Source organism: Mesocricetus auratus, unplaced genomic scaffold, assembly GCF_017639785.1.
Source record: "Mesocricetus auratus isolate SY011 unplaced genomic scaffold, BCM_Maur_2.0 Super-Scaffold_100010, whole genome shotgun sequence".
Classification (NCBI taxonomy): Eukaryota; Metazoa; Chordata; class Mammalia; order Rodentia; family Cricetidae; genus Mesocricetus; species Mesocricetus auratus.
The window spans coordinates 50,873,138-50,888,397 of NW_024429194.1; the positions used below are offsets into that span (position 1 = coordinate 50,873,138).

A 15,260-nucleotide genomic window follows, 5' to 3' on the forward strand; every position below is an offset into this window, starting at 1 on the left:
CAGCCCCAGAGACACCTTGTCAGGTGTTTCGTTCGCATATAGAACACAGTTGTTTTTCCAGGAGAAACACATGTGGGGCTTCCAGAGTAAGTGCTAAAATCTTTTAGCAGGAAAACATGGGTGCTTATCCAGTGAAAGTGTTCAGCAACAGGATGGAGGGGAGTGCATTGCTCAGGGGAAACAACACACAGATGCTCGGCTTTGCTTCTGGGAGCAGCAACAGTTGCAGGATCTACTCTGCTTCATCTTGCTTATGGGGGCAGCTACTGGCTTAGGTCTGCTTGCAGGGCTCCCATCCTCATCCCACAGATAAACAATTAATGCAGGGTGCAGGAAGTGCAAGTTAGCTGCAGCCTCATTTTCAGAGCCCTTGGATTCTGAGCTTGATTTCCGCTGTGCTTTGCATGACAGATGTTTTCATTCCTACATATGCAAATGTTAGAATGGTCCTTACCCTCTCTCTAACAGATCTGTTGGGCACTAACTCTTGTTACTACTGTGTGCTGTAGTACTGAGTTACTACTGCGTGTTACAGTACTAAGTTACATTTATATCAAGCAAGAAAAAGTTTAATAAAAATTGTCCTTAAAATGATAAATGTTATATTTAGATGATTGTTTGCGGGTTCACCTTTTCCTTTCTTTCTTTCTTTCTTTCTTTCTTTCTTTCTTTCTTTCTTTCTTTCTTTCTTTCTTTCTAATCTCTTTCTTTCTTCCTTTCTTTCTTTTTTTTGGGGGGGAACCTACGATTTTATAGTAACTCACTTTCAGTTTTTAATAAAAATAGAAAATACCAAAGGAGTTTGGAGGATTGAAATGTTCATTTCCCTTTTCAGTTTCCATGTAGTCATTCTTCCAAATGACTCTGAGCCTTCCATCAAGGGAACTAGTGAACCAAGTTTGCTAAGATATGTCCAACCATAGGATGAAAATGCATGCAACGCCCTAGAGCCTCCCTACACTGTTAAATGCATAAAATCCCATGTACCACATGGCAAAATATAATGAGACTTGGAGCTGCTAAACGAAGAAGCTGTTAAATGCTAACGCCACTTGGCAAAACTACTGTGCGTTTAATGGTTTTCCACTGGGTAATAAGGGACATATGTGTGAATGTGCAGTGGGTGTAAAAGCTGCACAATCGATTTTGCAAACTTGACCCACAACTTGGTCCTGATGCAGATTTCAAAGTTTTACCTGGTCCTTCTTTTATAAGCATCTTTCAAGATAAACCAAAGACCAGAGTCTGGGAGCTCCACTAAGGGCCCACAAACTTCCTGTTGACATAGCACCATGACTGGTGGAATTAGCAAGGCCTCCAAATCAATTCAGGTGGCTGATTGAGAGCTGTGCCTGCCAGTTGGCAGTTAGCAGTTTTGAGGCCTCCCTGAGAAATCAGTAGTCCTGATTTGTAGAATCTCGGAAAGTGGTTCTGAGAATTAATATTCCAAAGGATGAAATTGAGCATAAGTGGGGATGAGACACTCAGAAGTATCTCATTTTTCATCAAAAGAATGGTCTCTATCTAACTTTTAAGAAAACCATATTGCAAATAGCTGATCAGATAAGTATTTCATATATGATGTTTCTAAAATAATGGGACTGCTGAATAAGATATCTTCACAGGGAGCTCAGCAAAAAACGATAACCTCCTGGAGAAACACCAGCATTCACCCCATGGCAGACTCATTGATGACTTGGTACACATATTTAATGTATGTTTACAATGTAGGTATGATCCTCAGTCAGAATTTTACCTCCTCAGGATGAATACATACTTCATTGGTTATGAGAAGTAAGTGGACAATGCTTTTCCCCTCTCCTCTATTTCCTTCTCTATTTCTATCATTTTTCCCCCCGAGGGCTTGGAAGTTGTCAGGGTGACTGAGGAGGTGAATGCCTTTCTTGAAATTTCCATTCATATAGAGGTCAAATTAATGAAATCTTTGATTAGGAACTCTTAAGAACCAGAGGAGACTGGGAGCTCTGGAGTTGCATGGGTAGCAATTCTCCCCTTCATTAGAATCAACTTTAAAATAGAACTGAATCATCTAGCAGACCCATTCACTCTTTGGTGGAAATTGCTGTAATTAGTTAGTGAGGATGATAGTGACTGCCACCCTGAATGTTGGGGAAGTAAAAGATCGGGGGGTGGCAGATCAAGCTGCTCTTTGAAGGCTCTGTGGGAGGGGAGACATTCAGAATGGAGTGAAAGGGTGACAAGTTGGTTGTAGAAGTCTAAGTTGATGTGTTTCCTCTGGGGTAAATTGTCTCAGGTTGTACCATGGCCAGGTGGCCCTCATCAGTTCTCTTGAGTGACTTCCATCTGCCTCTTGCCCCTTTCTTGCTGGGAAAAAAGTCACAAGTGCTTAAACGGAGGCAGAAGGACCTGCTTATCCATGCTTTACCTTCATTTCCAGCCAAGGACTAGTTTAGTTGCTAGGATGCAGTAATGACCAGTGAGTGTTCTCTCTGACACAGGGCAGAGGGGTTCTTACCAGCAGTCAGAATGGATGGAGGACGTTTTCTGTGTCACTTGAGTCTACAACACCATAAGACTCATGTGCAACATGGGTGAAAGTGGACATGGGAATCCTGTCGCTCCTCAGTGGCCTCCCTCTCCCTCCCTCTGCCTTATGCTTGTTCTGTGGAGCTCTTAACGTCACTTCTTCTCAGCTGCTGCTTGTTTATTGCCTGTCATCTTGGAAATGAAATTCAGAGGAAAGAAATTAGTGTGCTGTCGCCTTCTGTGGTCTTCCAGGGATGGCCAGGTGCCCAATGGCAGCATCTTCAGCCACATTTTTGAATTGAATCAGTAGTTGTCTGCTTATTAGACACCTGATTATTGTTTTTCCACACCCTGCTATTTCCCCTCTTTCACAACCTAGTATGTTAGCTGGTAGAGTGCTGAGGACCATTTGAGGTTGGTGTCTTTTTGAGAGAAGTGTGAATCTTTGTACATAGGCAAACTGAAATTTCCTAGTAGGTTTGGGTTAGGAGAAGGATGGGACAGAGCTTTATTTAATTCCCATTTCTCTTCAATTAAATAAACCAGTGAACAAAAATTCTGGAAAGATATCCTGAGAGGCTGAGATGCAGTGTTCAGATGCTGCTGGGATAAAGCAAAGGAGGTGATCTGGAAACAAACAGGGGCCAAGAGGAGGTTGAGGAGATGGCACTGGTAGCATCTCCTCTCTACCTAGGTTTTCAGAAGTCCAGAGATCCTGGAATGCTCTTCCAGACACCCAAGGCCTGGGAGCTTCTGCAGCTGTAACCAGAGGGAGGGTCGGAGGGTTTTCTCCCTCATGCAAGAGCAGAGAAGGCAGGACAATGAGCCCTCTGCAGCTAGAGACAGGAGAGGAGTTTCTGGACTCAGTAAAAAGCTATCATCACATTCCCACAAAATCTGTTTTCTGCATGTGAGTGGGTTGCAGTGTGATTGTGCTACATGTAAGTGGGTTGCAATGCTTATGCTGCATGTGAGCTGGTTGCAGTGTGTTCATGCTGCATGTGAGTGGGTTGCAGTGATTGTGCTACATGTGTGTGGGTTGCAATGCTTGTGCTACATGTGAGTGGGTTGCAGTGTGTTCATGCTGCATGTGAGTGGGATGCAGTGTGTTCATGCTGCATGTGAGTGGGTTTCAGTGTTTTCTATGCTTCATATGCACTATGATTAAATAGATTCTCTATATAGAACTTTAAGCCTTATTGCTACATTTTCATTAAAAATGCATGTTCTGAGCTTTCATCTAACAACTCAACAAACTCTAGCTTGATGTGCCCATTTCTTGTCTTAAATTTGGGTAGCCCCACTACCACCACCAATTGAGCCAATTTGTATGTGTGTCCTGAGAGTCCAATTTTATTCTTCTAGATATGGAAATATCCTTTCCTCAGATGGTTTTTAATGATTGGTTGGTTGGTTGATTAAGAGGGTCTAAGTGCATAGCTGGTATTGAACTCTTGGTCCTCAGCCCACTAAACTTCCAGAGCTTCTATCCCCATTGTGTCTTTTTGGTAACTCAGTTTAGATGTATTTCCAAGCCCTCTATTTTATTCTATCAGCCTATGTGTTTGTGTTCAAACCAACACTCTGCAGTTTTGACTACGATAGCTTTGTAACAAGAGTTTATTCATTTATTGTAGGTGCTAGGGATCAACCCCAGAGCCCTGTGTATGACAGGTACTTTATCACTGAGGTATAGCTTTAGTTGCTGTGAGATAATTTTCATTCAGGATGTATGATGCCTCTGATTATTGCCTCTTTGGCACTTTTGTAGTTCCTTAGGAATTTTAGAATTTGTTTCTCTATTTTTGTAAAGGATGTAATTGGAATTTGTTCACTTATTTATTTGTTTCCTGGTACCAGAGATTGCACTGAGGTCTCATGCATGCAATGAAATGGTCTACCACTGAGCTACATAGCACCAACCATTGGAATATATTTATTGATGGAACTTATTTCATGGAATGTATTTATTGCTTTGAGTATGTCAGACATTTATATATATATTTATTTATTTATTTTGGGGGAGTTTTTTGAGGCAGGGCTTCTCTGTGGCTTTAGGGGCTGTCCCGGAACTAGCTCTTAGACCAGGGTGGTCTCAAAGTCACAAAGATCCACCTGCCTCTGCCTCCTGAGTGCTAGGATTAAAGGCGTGTGCACCTGGCACAACATTTAAAAACTATATTATAATTCATGTAATAAAGGCAAGAGTTTCAAGTGGGAGAGTAAACTTATAAAGTATAAAAGGTTTTCTTTAGTTTTACTACTATAGTTTCTTAGCCTTTATTGCTTATGTTTCATGTGATCAAACTGTTACAATTTTGTATACATTCAAAAGAAATGATTTAATATTATTTTATGGTCCCATTATGGGGACAGCATCCTTAGGAGGGTGTTGGAAATAAATATTTGGCTGTGCTGATTTCTTTGGTATGGTGAGAGTCAGGAAGCTTGGGCCAGAAAATGCCCATGTATGAGATAAGTTGGCTCATCAGCCTCAGGGCCCTTGGTTCTGTTTTGATGCTTACACTTAGCAGAGCAGGTTAATGATGAGGGAGCTTTGCTTCTATACTTGGGTCTTTGAGACAGTGTATCTGGAGCAGGCTCTGCTCTTGTCAAGTGGGGCACATGTGTAACCATTTAGGTGCTCAGTTAACAATGCAGACTGCATGAGTGATGTATATGGAAATCACCACTAACTCTTATACCCATGGAAATGGTTCCTTGATACAACAGTAGTTGAGTAGTGAGCACACAATTGCTTACAGTGTGGCCTTCCAGTTGCCATGCTTTCTTCTCTTGGCATAACCTGAAGGAATGTGAACCTACTTAGGAGTATCAACAAACATTCCCAGTGGGTTTGTTTTGATAGCAACATATCTCCATAATGAAGACTTGTCTTCTTTTTTCCCTCTCTGTTTTATTGTATAAAATTAGTTTTTGTTTATTTGTTTACTTATTGTTGTTTACTGGAGTCATTAGTAATCACAGTACTCATTGCTGTGCTGTGCTGATATTAAGCTCATTGTTACTGTATTTTGAGTTGGCATACTTTGTCTGTTTATGTCCTGGTTCCTTGGAAACTTGAGTGACTTTGAAGCAAATCTGGCTTCCCATTTACAGACCCTTCTCTGAAATCTCAGCAGCCTGTTTGGGAAGAGCCATGAGTTATGCCATGGTTCTTCCAGAGAAGAACGTGGGTGCCTATGTGAGCTTCCAGCCATGTTGTTATGGTGAAACTGTTTTATTGTGTTGTTTTCATAGGGTCAGGGCACAGAGGACTCAAGCTAGGGATCTATGATGCAAAGTGTGAGGTAGCATCCACTGGCAGCCATACTCCTTCCAAAGCATGTACCATTTGTTAGCTTGCCTCCATGTAGTTCGTCCCTACTCTGACCTAGCACACGTTTCACCCATGTGTTTTGTGTCTAAGTGTCACTTTCCAGTCTTCTACAAGTGTCTCTGCTTTCCTAAGTTCTAGAGGAAGTTTGCCTAGCTTAAAGTGAAGTATAACAGGTCTGCTGCAATTTGGACCTGAAGTAAGAGAATGGGAGTCTTGTGGCTATTTTGTTTGATATTGTAGTATGGCACATTTTGCTGTTAGTATATTTCTAGTATGAATAGAGAATCTAAGATTTCATATTTATTCTTTTGCACACATATGAATGGCCTTTTCAGACATGTGTACCCATATATGCATGTGTGTGTGCACGTTTACACAAAACAGCCAAGTGTGAGTCTCCATAGATGTGTAATTGAGCATATTCCCATGTATTTGTGGCAATAAAGGCAGCACATTTTTATGTAATCCCCTCTTGATTTGAGCCCTGCACAGCGGAGGCTAAAGAATTGTTCTGAAACAAAATTTTCATTACTCTCAATTACAGGCTCGATCTTTGTAAACACATCCACAGCAATGTGAGTGATATGCTTTAGGCAGCCCAGAGAAAACTGAAAATTGGTCCCCATGAAAATTCAGCTTAGGACTTTGTATACAATTTTGGAAACTAGAAAGAGCAGTAGATCGTTTGCACATACCTAATGGAAGGTAAAACATGATTGACCTTGAACTATAACCAAATTCTCAGTACATTTCTCTTTTTCGGGTTTAGATGACATCTTGTCAGAGATGAACTGAAGCCCTTGACAGGTCTCCCCTGTATTTAGTCTCTTATCTATTTCAGCTTTCTTGATTAGGTTATCTTGAATCATTAGGGGGGTTATTTATTTTAATAGACACTTATTGGATTCATGAAAAGAGAATTCAGTGACGAAGAAACAAGAGCAGAATATTATCTGGCTCATTTCACACTTCACAAGAGTCTCAACCAGCTGAAGAGAAATCCTTTCACAGTTACAAAAGTTTGTTTGGGGACTTTCTGTGCTTCCATTTAGAAAGCGAACTGTCTGTGGTTAATAATATGAATTTTCTTTTAAGGCACTCAGAAAACATTTCCTTTTGGTTACATATGCTGACATTTTCTGTATTGAAGATGTGGGTGAGGAAATGGCCTGTTACATTTCTGTAGCGAGAAGCTTGAGTCATTCTGAGGAACTGTTCATTTGCCGATTCTTCCATTCATTAGAGTTCCTAGAGGGGCAGAAGGGTGTGAGACTTCTTTAGAAGCTTGAGTTCGCTCACTAGGTCTCTGTAGATATACTGGAAAGAAGGGGTGACACCATGCCAAAGCCCTGTCTTCTGGGATCACCTAACCTCCTTCACCAGGGGCAGTATCATTTTCTTCTGCTGGAGATCAGAGCAAACCATGATCTTGTGTTAGTACTGGTTTGTATTTATTCTGAAATAACACAGAATCTGGAAAATCTGGAGCTGTTGAGGTGGCTCAGGAAGTAGGGACACTGAGAACCTGTGTTTGATCCCCAGGTTACATGTAATAGAAAGAAAATCAAGTCCCATGAGTTATCAGTCTCTGACCTTCACGCATGTGTACACACACACACACACACACACACACACACACACACACACACACACACACACACACACACACATGTACACATGTACACACACACAAATAAAATATAATTTAAAAAAATATGGGAAATACGTCATAAACCCAGAATATTTTGGGTTTTTTGAGGCAAAAACATGGACTGACCTATGACTTGCCACTTATCTTCCTCTGCCTCACCATTGATGGAATATTATTGCTATTTTTGTAAAGAAGAGGATGTGAGGAATGGTAGAGGTGAGAGTCCTAATCAGGAGTCTTGATATAGGGGAAATTTACAGCTTCATATGCTACACTGGCATTTCAGTACCATGGACAGAACACACTGCCACTGTTCTGCTGGGCCCCCCAGCCTCTTAAATGGCTGGTTTGGTGCTAGTGAGGGATGCCATTCTTTTTGGAGTGGGAACTCTCAAACGTTGAAGATGTGCTTCTCTTCAGACTATGTGTGTTTTGTTTAATATTCAACAACATGGTCTCACTGTGAATAAAAGTGGTATCTAGGCTAAATGGGGTTCTTGGCTTTGTCATACTCTACCCCACCCCCTACACACCTTTTGCTAAACAGAAAAGTGACAGGAAAACAAACAAGAGTTGATTTCTTCCTTATCACTTACAATGCTTTAAGTAGCTCACAAAGCCTATAGAGCCAGGATGAGATGTTCTCATATTAGTGATAGGCAGATAAACCTTGACAGGACTGATTTTGGAAATTGGTGCCCTTCAACAAGAACTGGCTTTGAGGTGACAAGATAGTACCCATGTGCTATGTTCTGTATAACCCAGTAGTGTCAGTTCAATCTAATTAGCACCTGCAGAATATCTACTGCAAGGAAGAATATTCTGCTCTGGAAAGACTAGATCAAGAAGCCTGACCTTGTGCTTTGTCAGAAAGAGGCCAACTATTCTGGTGAAGGTACATCAGACACACCCACCCCTAACAGTAGCAATCGTCACATAGTGAATGAGTATGTGCAGAGTGCTTGAGGCTTAGGTAGGAGTGAACCAAACGTTCTCACAGGAGATTAGGCAAGACCATGTCATAAGAGCCTTGAAGAACAGTATCTCCAGGCATCAGAGATCTGGACAGGAGGTGTTACAACTAAGAGGGTAGCTTGGCAAATTGTGGAGGTGAGAATTGGGATGTACCAAACATCTCGGGGTGGGGGGTCAGGGGAGGAACTGAGTAATTCACTATGTCTGGAGAATTAGGTCACCAGGAGAACTGTTGAAAGATGAGCAAACAGTAACAATCCAATTGTCTTGAACTGTGAGCTACTGGTTGCTTCCTTCATGCAACTCATCAATAAAACTGTTTCTAAAGATAGACTATGAACTTGTCCATCTTCCAAAAATTAATTTGAGCAGTACAGAGTCCTTTCTTCAAATAGTACAGAGTCCTAATACATTTACAACATGATTTGCTTTGTAAATTTAGATTGACATGGGACTCTCAGGGACATGTAGATATAAACAGATTATGTCTTGATTGGGTATGAGTGTTCCTCACCTGTGGAGTTAGGAAAGGTGGTTAGAGTTGGTTTCCTACAGAGGAAAATTTGTTTAAGAGGCTGAAAAGATGACTGAAATATAATGTTAATAAATACTATTTGCTTATGCTCTGAGTGTTCCGGAACTCATTAACCAGTGGCTGAAAGGAAGCTGTCTTTGAACTGATGCCCCTTTGCTGTAAGGGTGAGTTCTTTGGAATCATACACATGGACTCCATGTGTATTTTCATAGTAAGTTCTAGTGGTCTCTGCAATTTTTTAAACTTTTTTTGAACTCATTTTAGACACATCAATGTTAAAAAAAAAAACACTGGGCTAGTTGCACTGTATTTTAACCACGCCTGCCCAACGTGATTCCATTAATGTTGACACTGTGCACCACCGTAGGGAAATTAATGATAATAGTGCAATTGACAAAGCCTGGAAATTAGCAAGTTTCCACATTAAATACTTGTTTCTGTTTCCTTGGTTCTTGTACTCATGTCTTTTTCGTGAATACCCAGATCTAGTTGGTAGTTCTTATTAGCCTTTGGCCTGTAGCTCTTCCTAGCTCCTCCCTTTTCTTTTATGGCTGTGCCACTTCTGAAGAACATCAAACTTCTCTTGGTTTGGATTTGTGGCCACTCTTTCATGACTGGCTTTTGGGGTAATGACTTTGGGGCAAGACTACCTTCCATATGACAGCCTTCCTTTTGTGGCACATGACAAAACAGCATTCCTGGTGTCGGTACAGCACAGCAGTGTGAAGTTGACCTTGACCAATTGGCACTTTCTTGCACTATTATTAGCCAATTGGTCAAGGTCGTTTCTCCCTTGTATTCTTAAACCCTGACAGCTAATTACTCTCTGATCTCCATGACAGGGTTGAGGTAATAGATCATGAAGAGCAGAACCAGGGGACACTATCATTTTTGTAAGGTTCCCCTTGAATACCCAGAAGCTCCAACAGAGTAGCCACTTGGATCAGCCAGGTATTTTATGACAGGATAAGAACTTAGATGTCAGGTCTCAGGACTGCAAACATGAATGGTGTCCACCATTCTGAGCTCTGCTCAACCCTTGGAACCCACAGAATTCCTGGTTATTAGAATATCAAAGCTAACTGGACTGCTTGAACAGTCAGCTAATCACCAGTCAGAACTTCAAGTCAGAGGGAAGCCACAGAGAAGGACATGGACAGGAGCTGCTGGCTCTGGAGATCACATGAACCCTGTTAGTGTTTCCAAAATGAAAGTTCTTCAGGAATGTTCCACAGAACACACAGGGAGTAACAACAAAAAAACCTACTTGAGATTTTTAACAGAAAAAGGAGATTTGTTGATTAATAATTCATGAGTTCCCATTGAACATGCATGACAGAAACAGTGCTATTCAATAGAGAATACAGTCATCTGTCACTGTTTTATTTGACATTTACACTTTTTTTTTGCCCGATACTGCAAAACTTTCTTGGATGGCATGCAAAAATTATATAAATGAAAAAAAGAAAACCAGCGTAGGAACCCTTTATTTCTTCTGTGATGGGTGCACTCACAGCTACACAGGTACATGTTCATTCACCAGCATGGTACTTCATATAATTATTAGCCACCAGACAAGCAAATATGAGGCCCTGTTGAGAAGATAGATATCAGTGTCCAAATGGCCTGGTGGAGGGATGGTGTGACTAAAAAGATGATGGATGGGAGGGGAGGGGAGGAGGGAGGGCGGTGTGCGAATGTACAGAATGAGGAAGTGAGTCAAATCGAGGGACTAGCAACTCATGGCTGGCGAGAAGAAAACTGGCCCCCAAATGCATTGCTGTCTCAGATAAGAGATAAATATTTATAAATGGCATCACAGGAGTCCTGCTAGTGGGAATACCAGCGTTTTGTAGAGCAAATTTGAGTTAGGAGCACCTTACCACTTTGTGCTGGTGAGAGGCTCTCAACAAGCTTTCTGCTCCGCGGGTTAGTTATTATTTATAAAAATCACAGAACCAGCTGATACATTCATAAGCTAATTATTGAAGCAGCTGGGTACACATGGTGCAATATGGCCAAGGCTGTGAAGTATCACAGATTTCTTGGGGCCTGCTGTGGTGGGGGTGCGCTGTTGAAGGCTCCATCCCTTAATCTGATCAGCCAAGCAAACACTTTGTGGGGAAACTAGATTAATAACCCTCTAAACACCATGAATGTGCTTCCTCTTCAGAACTGGGTTCCCTTAAAGATGCCATTAGCTTAGCCCATCAGGGATTTGAGGAAGTTCTCTGCTGTCCTAAGAACAGGGCCTTGTTGACGACTGCCCTGTGCCAGAAATTAATTTGGTTTGCTTATGTCTGCACACATGATCACATTTGTGTCTAATCCACTCCCTAATAGCTTCAAGGTCAAGACCTTGCATGTCAGTGGGCAAATTGAGCACTACACTTCTTAAAGACGATGGCAAACAGCACTGGGTCCATGACGAGCCTATATAGTGTTGTTCTAAGTGGTTGTAATGAGTGCAGATTATAACAGCGCATATAAATCAAATGTGGCAGTGAATGTCGTGCGAGACATTCCAAGTGTCATAAGTGGAGATACCACTCAGCTGTCACCTGTCTGCTTTCAAGCTGCGACTTCCCACAATGCAATTCATCCCTCAAGCAGAACAGCAGGTGCTGTCTTCCTTAAGGTCTGGCTATCTCAGAACTTCATCTTTTAACAGATGTAGGTTTTTGTTTTTATTTTCCATTCAGTGCTTGGTCTCCATGCTATTGCCTCCCCTGGGAGATGTTAAACATACCTGTTTGAAACATTTGAAAGAGTTCACTAGAGACTTATTCAGATCTGTGAAAAGACACAGAAATGGGAGCTTAATTTTTCCACAGATGGTTTATTTTCCATCTCAAGAATTCCTTCCTTTGTATAAAGAAACCCATGAGAAAACAGTTGGGGACCAGGAGATTTTTATTAAAATATAATTTATTTTCTCGTAGTGATAAAAATTTATTTTCATTTTTCTTGTGCATGGCACTTGAAAATTAACCATTACCTGTCTCTCAAATTGGGGGAGGGACTGGAAAAACGCTTGGGAAAACATTTCCAAGCAAATGATAAGATACCTTCTTTTCATTCTTCCTAGCCCTCTAACTCTCCCAAGCTCCCAGTTTATTGCAAGAAAAGATCAGGTCTGCGCAAATGTGGCCTCTCACTTGTAAAAACAAGGCAGTGTTGTGTTACAGATTAGTTTATAAATCCCCGGTGGCTTCACAGTTCAGTGCCTACAGCTGCTGCACAAGGGCCTGGGTTTTTGTCTCTTCGTGGTGCTGCAGCCGGCAGTTGAAGGGGAAAATGGAATGATCAGGTTATTAACATGGAGGCCGTGAGGAGGAGGCTGCACAATGAGAACAGCTGGTGTTGCTGTCTTGGCTGATGCAGCGGAGATAATCAAATCTTGCCTTTTTTTGGGGAAAGGCAGAAGACACAGTGGAGAGTTAGACAAACAACAGCTTATGATATTATATGGGCTTTTTATGATGCGTGTCAGGAGCTTTCGTTGGCTTGCAAGTGATGCTAGAGAATATGTTGAGGTTTGGGATTTGTTTCTCACAAAGTCAGTTGTGTTTATGCACCTTTTAAGAATAAAATTCTACCCTTTTGCAAGAGATGTAATGTGGGACAGTTCTTGTTTTTAAAATTAGCAACGTAGCTTGGAAATGATGGGTTAGAAAGCTACTGGGTAAAATATTTTGACATGAGTCAGTGAGCGATGTTGACAGCCTCTGTATTATTTTCATATAAGCCATCATTTGCATTGCATTTTCTTTCTCGTGCAGTTGCAAGAGAGAGAGAACATCCGATGGCAGAGTTGGGACAAGACCTTTGCAGGTGCAGTCTGGTGAACTGCTTACCTTCCTGCAGGTGTGGCTGTGGAGGGACCGCAACAGTTAAGGAGGCATTGAGCCCAAGGCAGTACTCATAGATGAAGCAAATATGCCTTTGTTTTTTATTCTAGCTAAGGCTGTTGTTTCTGTTTGCAGGGTTACTAATGATGAGAAGGATATTTCCTCCCTAGAGAACTCAGTGCTATTGACACCAAGACATTATTTTTCCTTTCTTGTTTTTTTTTTATTTTCTTAATTTGCCATCTCATAATATATGTGTATCTGTCTTTCCTCTCTTTAGGCTAAAACATTAACCAGTTGGGTAATTTCTAAAAAATTATGGCTGAAAAATATAAATTCCTTCTGTAGAGATGTGAGAAACTATAATCTCATTTGTGCATCTAGAAGATACTGTCGTAGTGTTTATTAAGAAACGCATCGATGGGGCTGGAGAGATGACTCAGTAGTTAAGAGCACCAGCTGCTCTTCAAGGGGACCCAGGTTCAATTCCCAACACCCACATGGAAACTCACAACTGTCTGTAACTCTAACTCCAGGGCATCTGACTTCCTCACACAGACATATATGCAGAGAAAACACCAATGCACATAAAATAAAACATAAAAATCTAAAAAGAAAAGAAACCCATTGAGAGCTGCATGGCAATGGCACATGACTTTAATCCCAGCTCCTGGGAAGGAAAGGCAGGAAACTCTCTTGAGTTCAAGGTCAACCTGGTCTACAGAGCAAGTTCCAGGACAGCCAGGGCTGTGCAGAAAAAAAAAAAACCTGTATCTGAATAAAGAAGGTAGAAACACATTCTATAGGAATGTGTTAAAATTTTTAATAGGAATAAAGATTCTTGGGACTGGGAGTGTAGACTCATTAGTAGACTGCTTGTCTAGCATGCAGGAAATCCTGAGTTCCTCACTCTGGTTCTCCATACCATAAACAGGCATTGTGGCAAAAGCCTGTGAGCCCAGTACTTGGGAGTCATAGGCAAAGGTTCTGGAGTTGAAGGTCATCCTTGGCTACCCAGTGAATTTGAGGCCAGACTGGGCTTATCTCAAAAAGGTAAAAAATAAAAACAGAAAGTGTAAAGACCCGAGAGCATTGGCATAACTATCCACATGGGTAAGAGCTGGACCATTTCAGTCACTACTACTGTTGGTGGGAATAATTCTGACACAAAAACCATGGTTTGGGGTATGGCAGGTGACTTGAAGTCCAGGCCCACACAGCTGCTCCGCACCCAGCAGCCCTAATTCATACGATCTCCTCCTCTCTAGGGCTGGCTTTGTGAACTGCTTCGCTGGAAGGAGAACCCAAGCCCAGAAAACCGCACCCTCTGGGAGAATCTCTGCACCATTCGCCGCTTCCTGAATCTTCCCCAGCATGAGAGGGATGTGATCTATGAGGAAGAATCGCGACATCACCACAGTGAGCGCATGCAGCATGTGGCCCAGCTCCCGCCTGAGCCTGTGCAGGTCAGTGTCTTCCCAGCAGGCCTTTCTTTCTGCTGACAGCAGCTGCCCAGGGCCAGGGAGTACACTGCCTCCTATGAAACCCGTCATCACAAGTACTGTGTATGTGCTTACACCAAAGAAAAATAACCAGTGAATCCAGTGCCAGTGGCAGAGGCTCTCCTGACAGCATATGTTTTCAGGTTGTGAGCACAGATCACTCAGATACTAAATGCCATCTCCATCAGGTTTTCATTGTGTGTGTGTGTGTTTTTTAAACTTTTATTTATTTGTGTATGTGTGTATGTGTGTACATACACAACATAGCATAGTGGAGCTCAAAGGACAACTTGTGGTTATCGGTTCTTGCCTTCTACTGTTGTGGGTCTTGGGGATCCAACTCAGGTCATTAGGTTTGGTATCAAACGCCTTTACCCTCCAAGTCACCAGCCTATCCGTTTGCTTTCTAAAGAAAAATTGAAGTAAATTTTGATCCAAAACTCTTCAGGTAGTATTTGATGGAAATCAAAGAAATAGCCTCCTGACCCAAGGAATACCTTTAAATTCATCTGAAGCTCTGGGAGAAATCATAAGAGAATCTCAGAATTTTAAGTCATACTTTGGCCATCTCCAAATTCTGCCTTATTTGGGTAGCATGCTCTGTTGGCTTAATTTTCCAATCGGCATTGAGACAAATATTTCTTTCTGAAGTAGCTGAGTTTACTGTCTGCTTCTAAATCTAAAATCAGTTACTTTCAAGAGCTGCTAACCCTTGTATTGGTAGAGTTTTGCCCATAAATTGGTTTGGCTCTGTGAGTCTTGATAGCTGCAAATGGGACCTTCAAAGACCTCTCTCTGACTTAGCTTCTATATAGACAAGAAAAGCTGAGGCAAGAAAGCATGTGTGTGCACAGGCATGTGAAGAATAGAATAGAAGATAATAATGAGGGAAGGGTGA

General features: G+C 41.7%; 1 protein-coding gene across 7 annotated transcripts in view; it reads left to right on the forward strand.

The window, feature by feature from the left end:
* Positions 1–15,260, forward strand: part of Satb2 (SATB homeobox 2) — a 174,348-nt gene that overhangs the window by 127,001 nt on the left and 32,087 nt on the right. For all 7 annotated transcript variants that reach the window (XM_040753598.1, XM_013121125.3, XM_005080901.4 and 4 more), the window contains one exon: positions 14,129–14,326. In XM_040753598.1, coding sequence (XP_040609532.1) covers positions 14,129–14,326 — 198 coding nt within the window. The remainder of the gene's footprint in view (positions 1–14,128; positions 14,327–15,260) is intronic.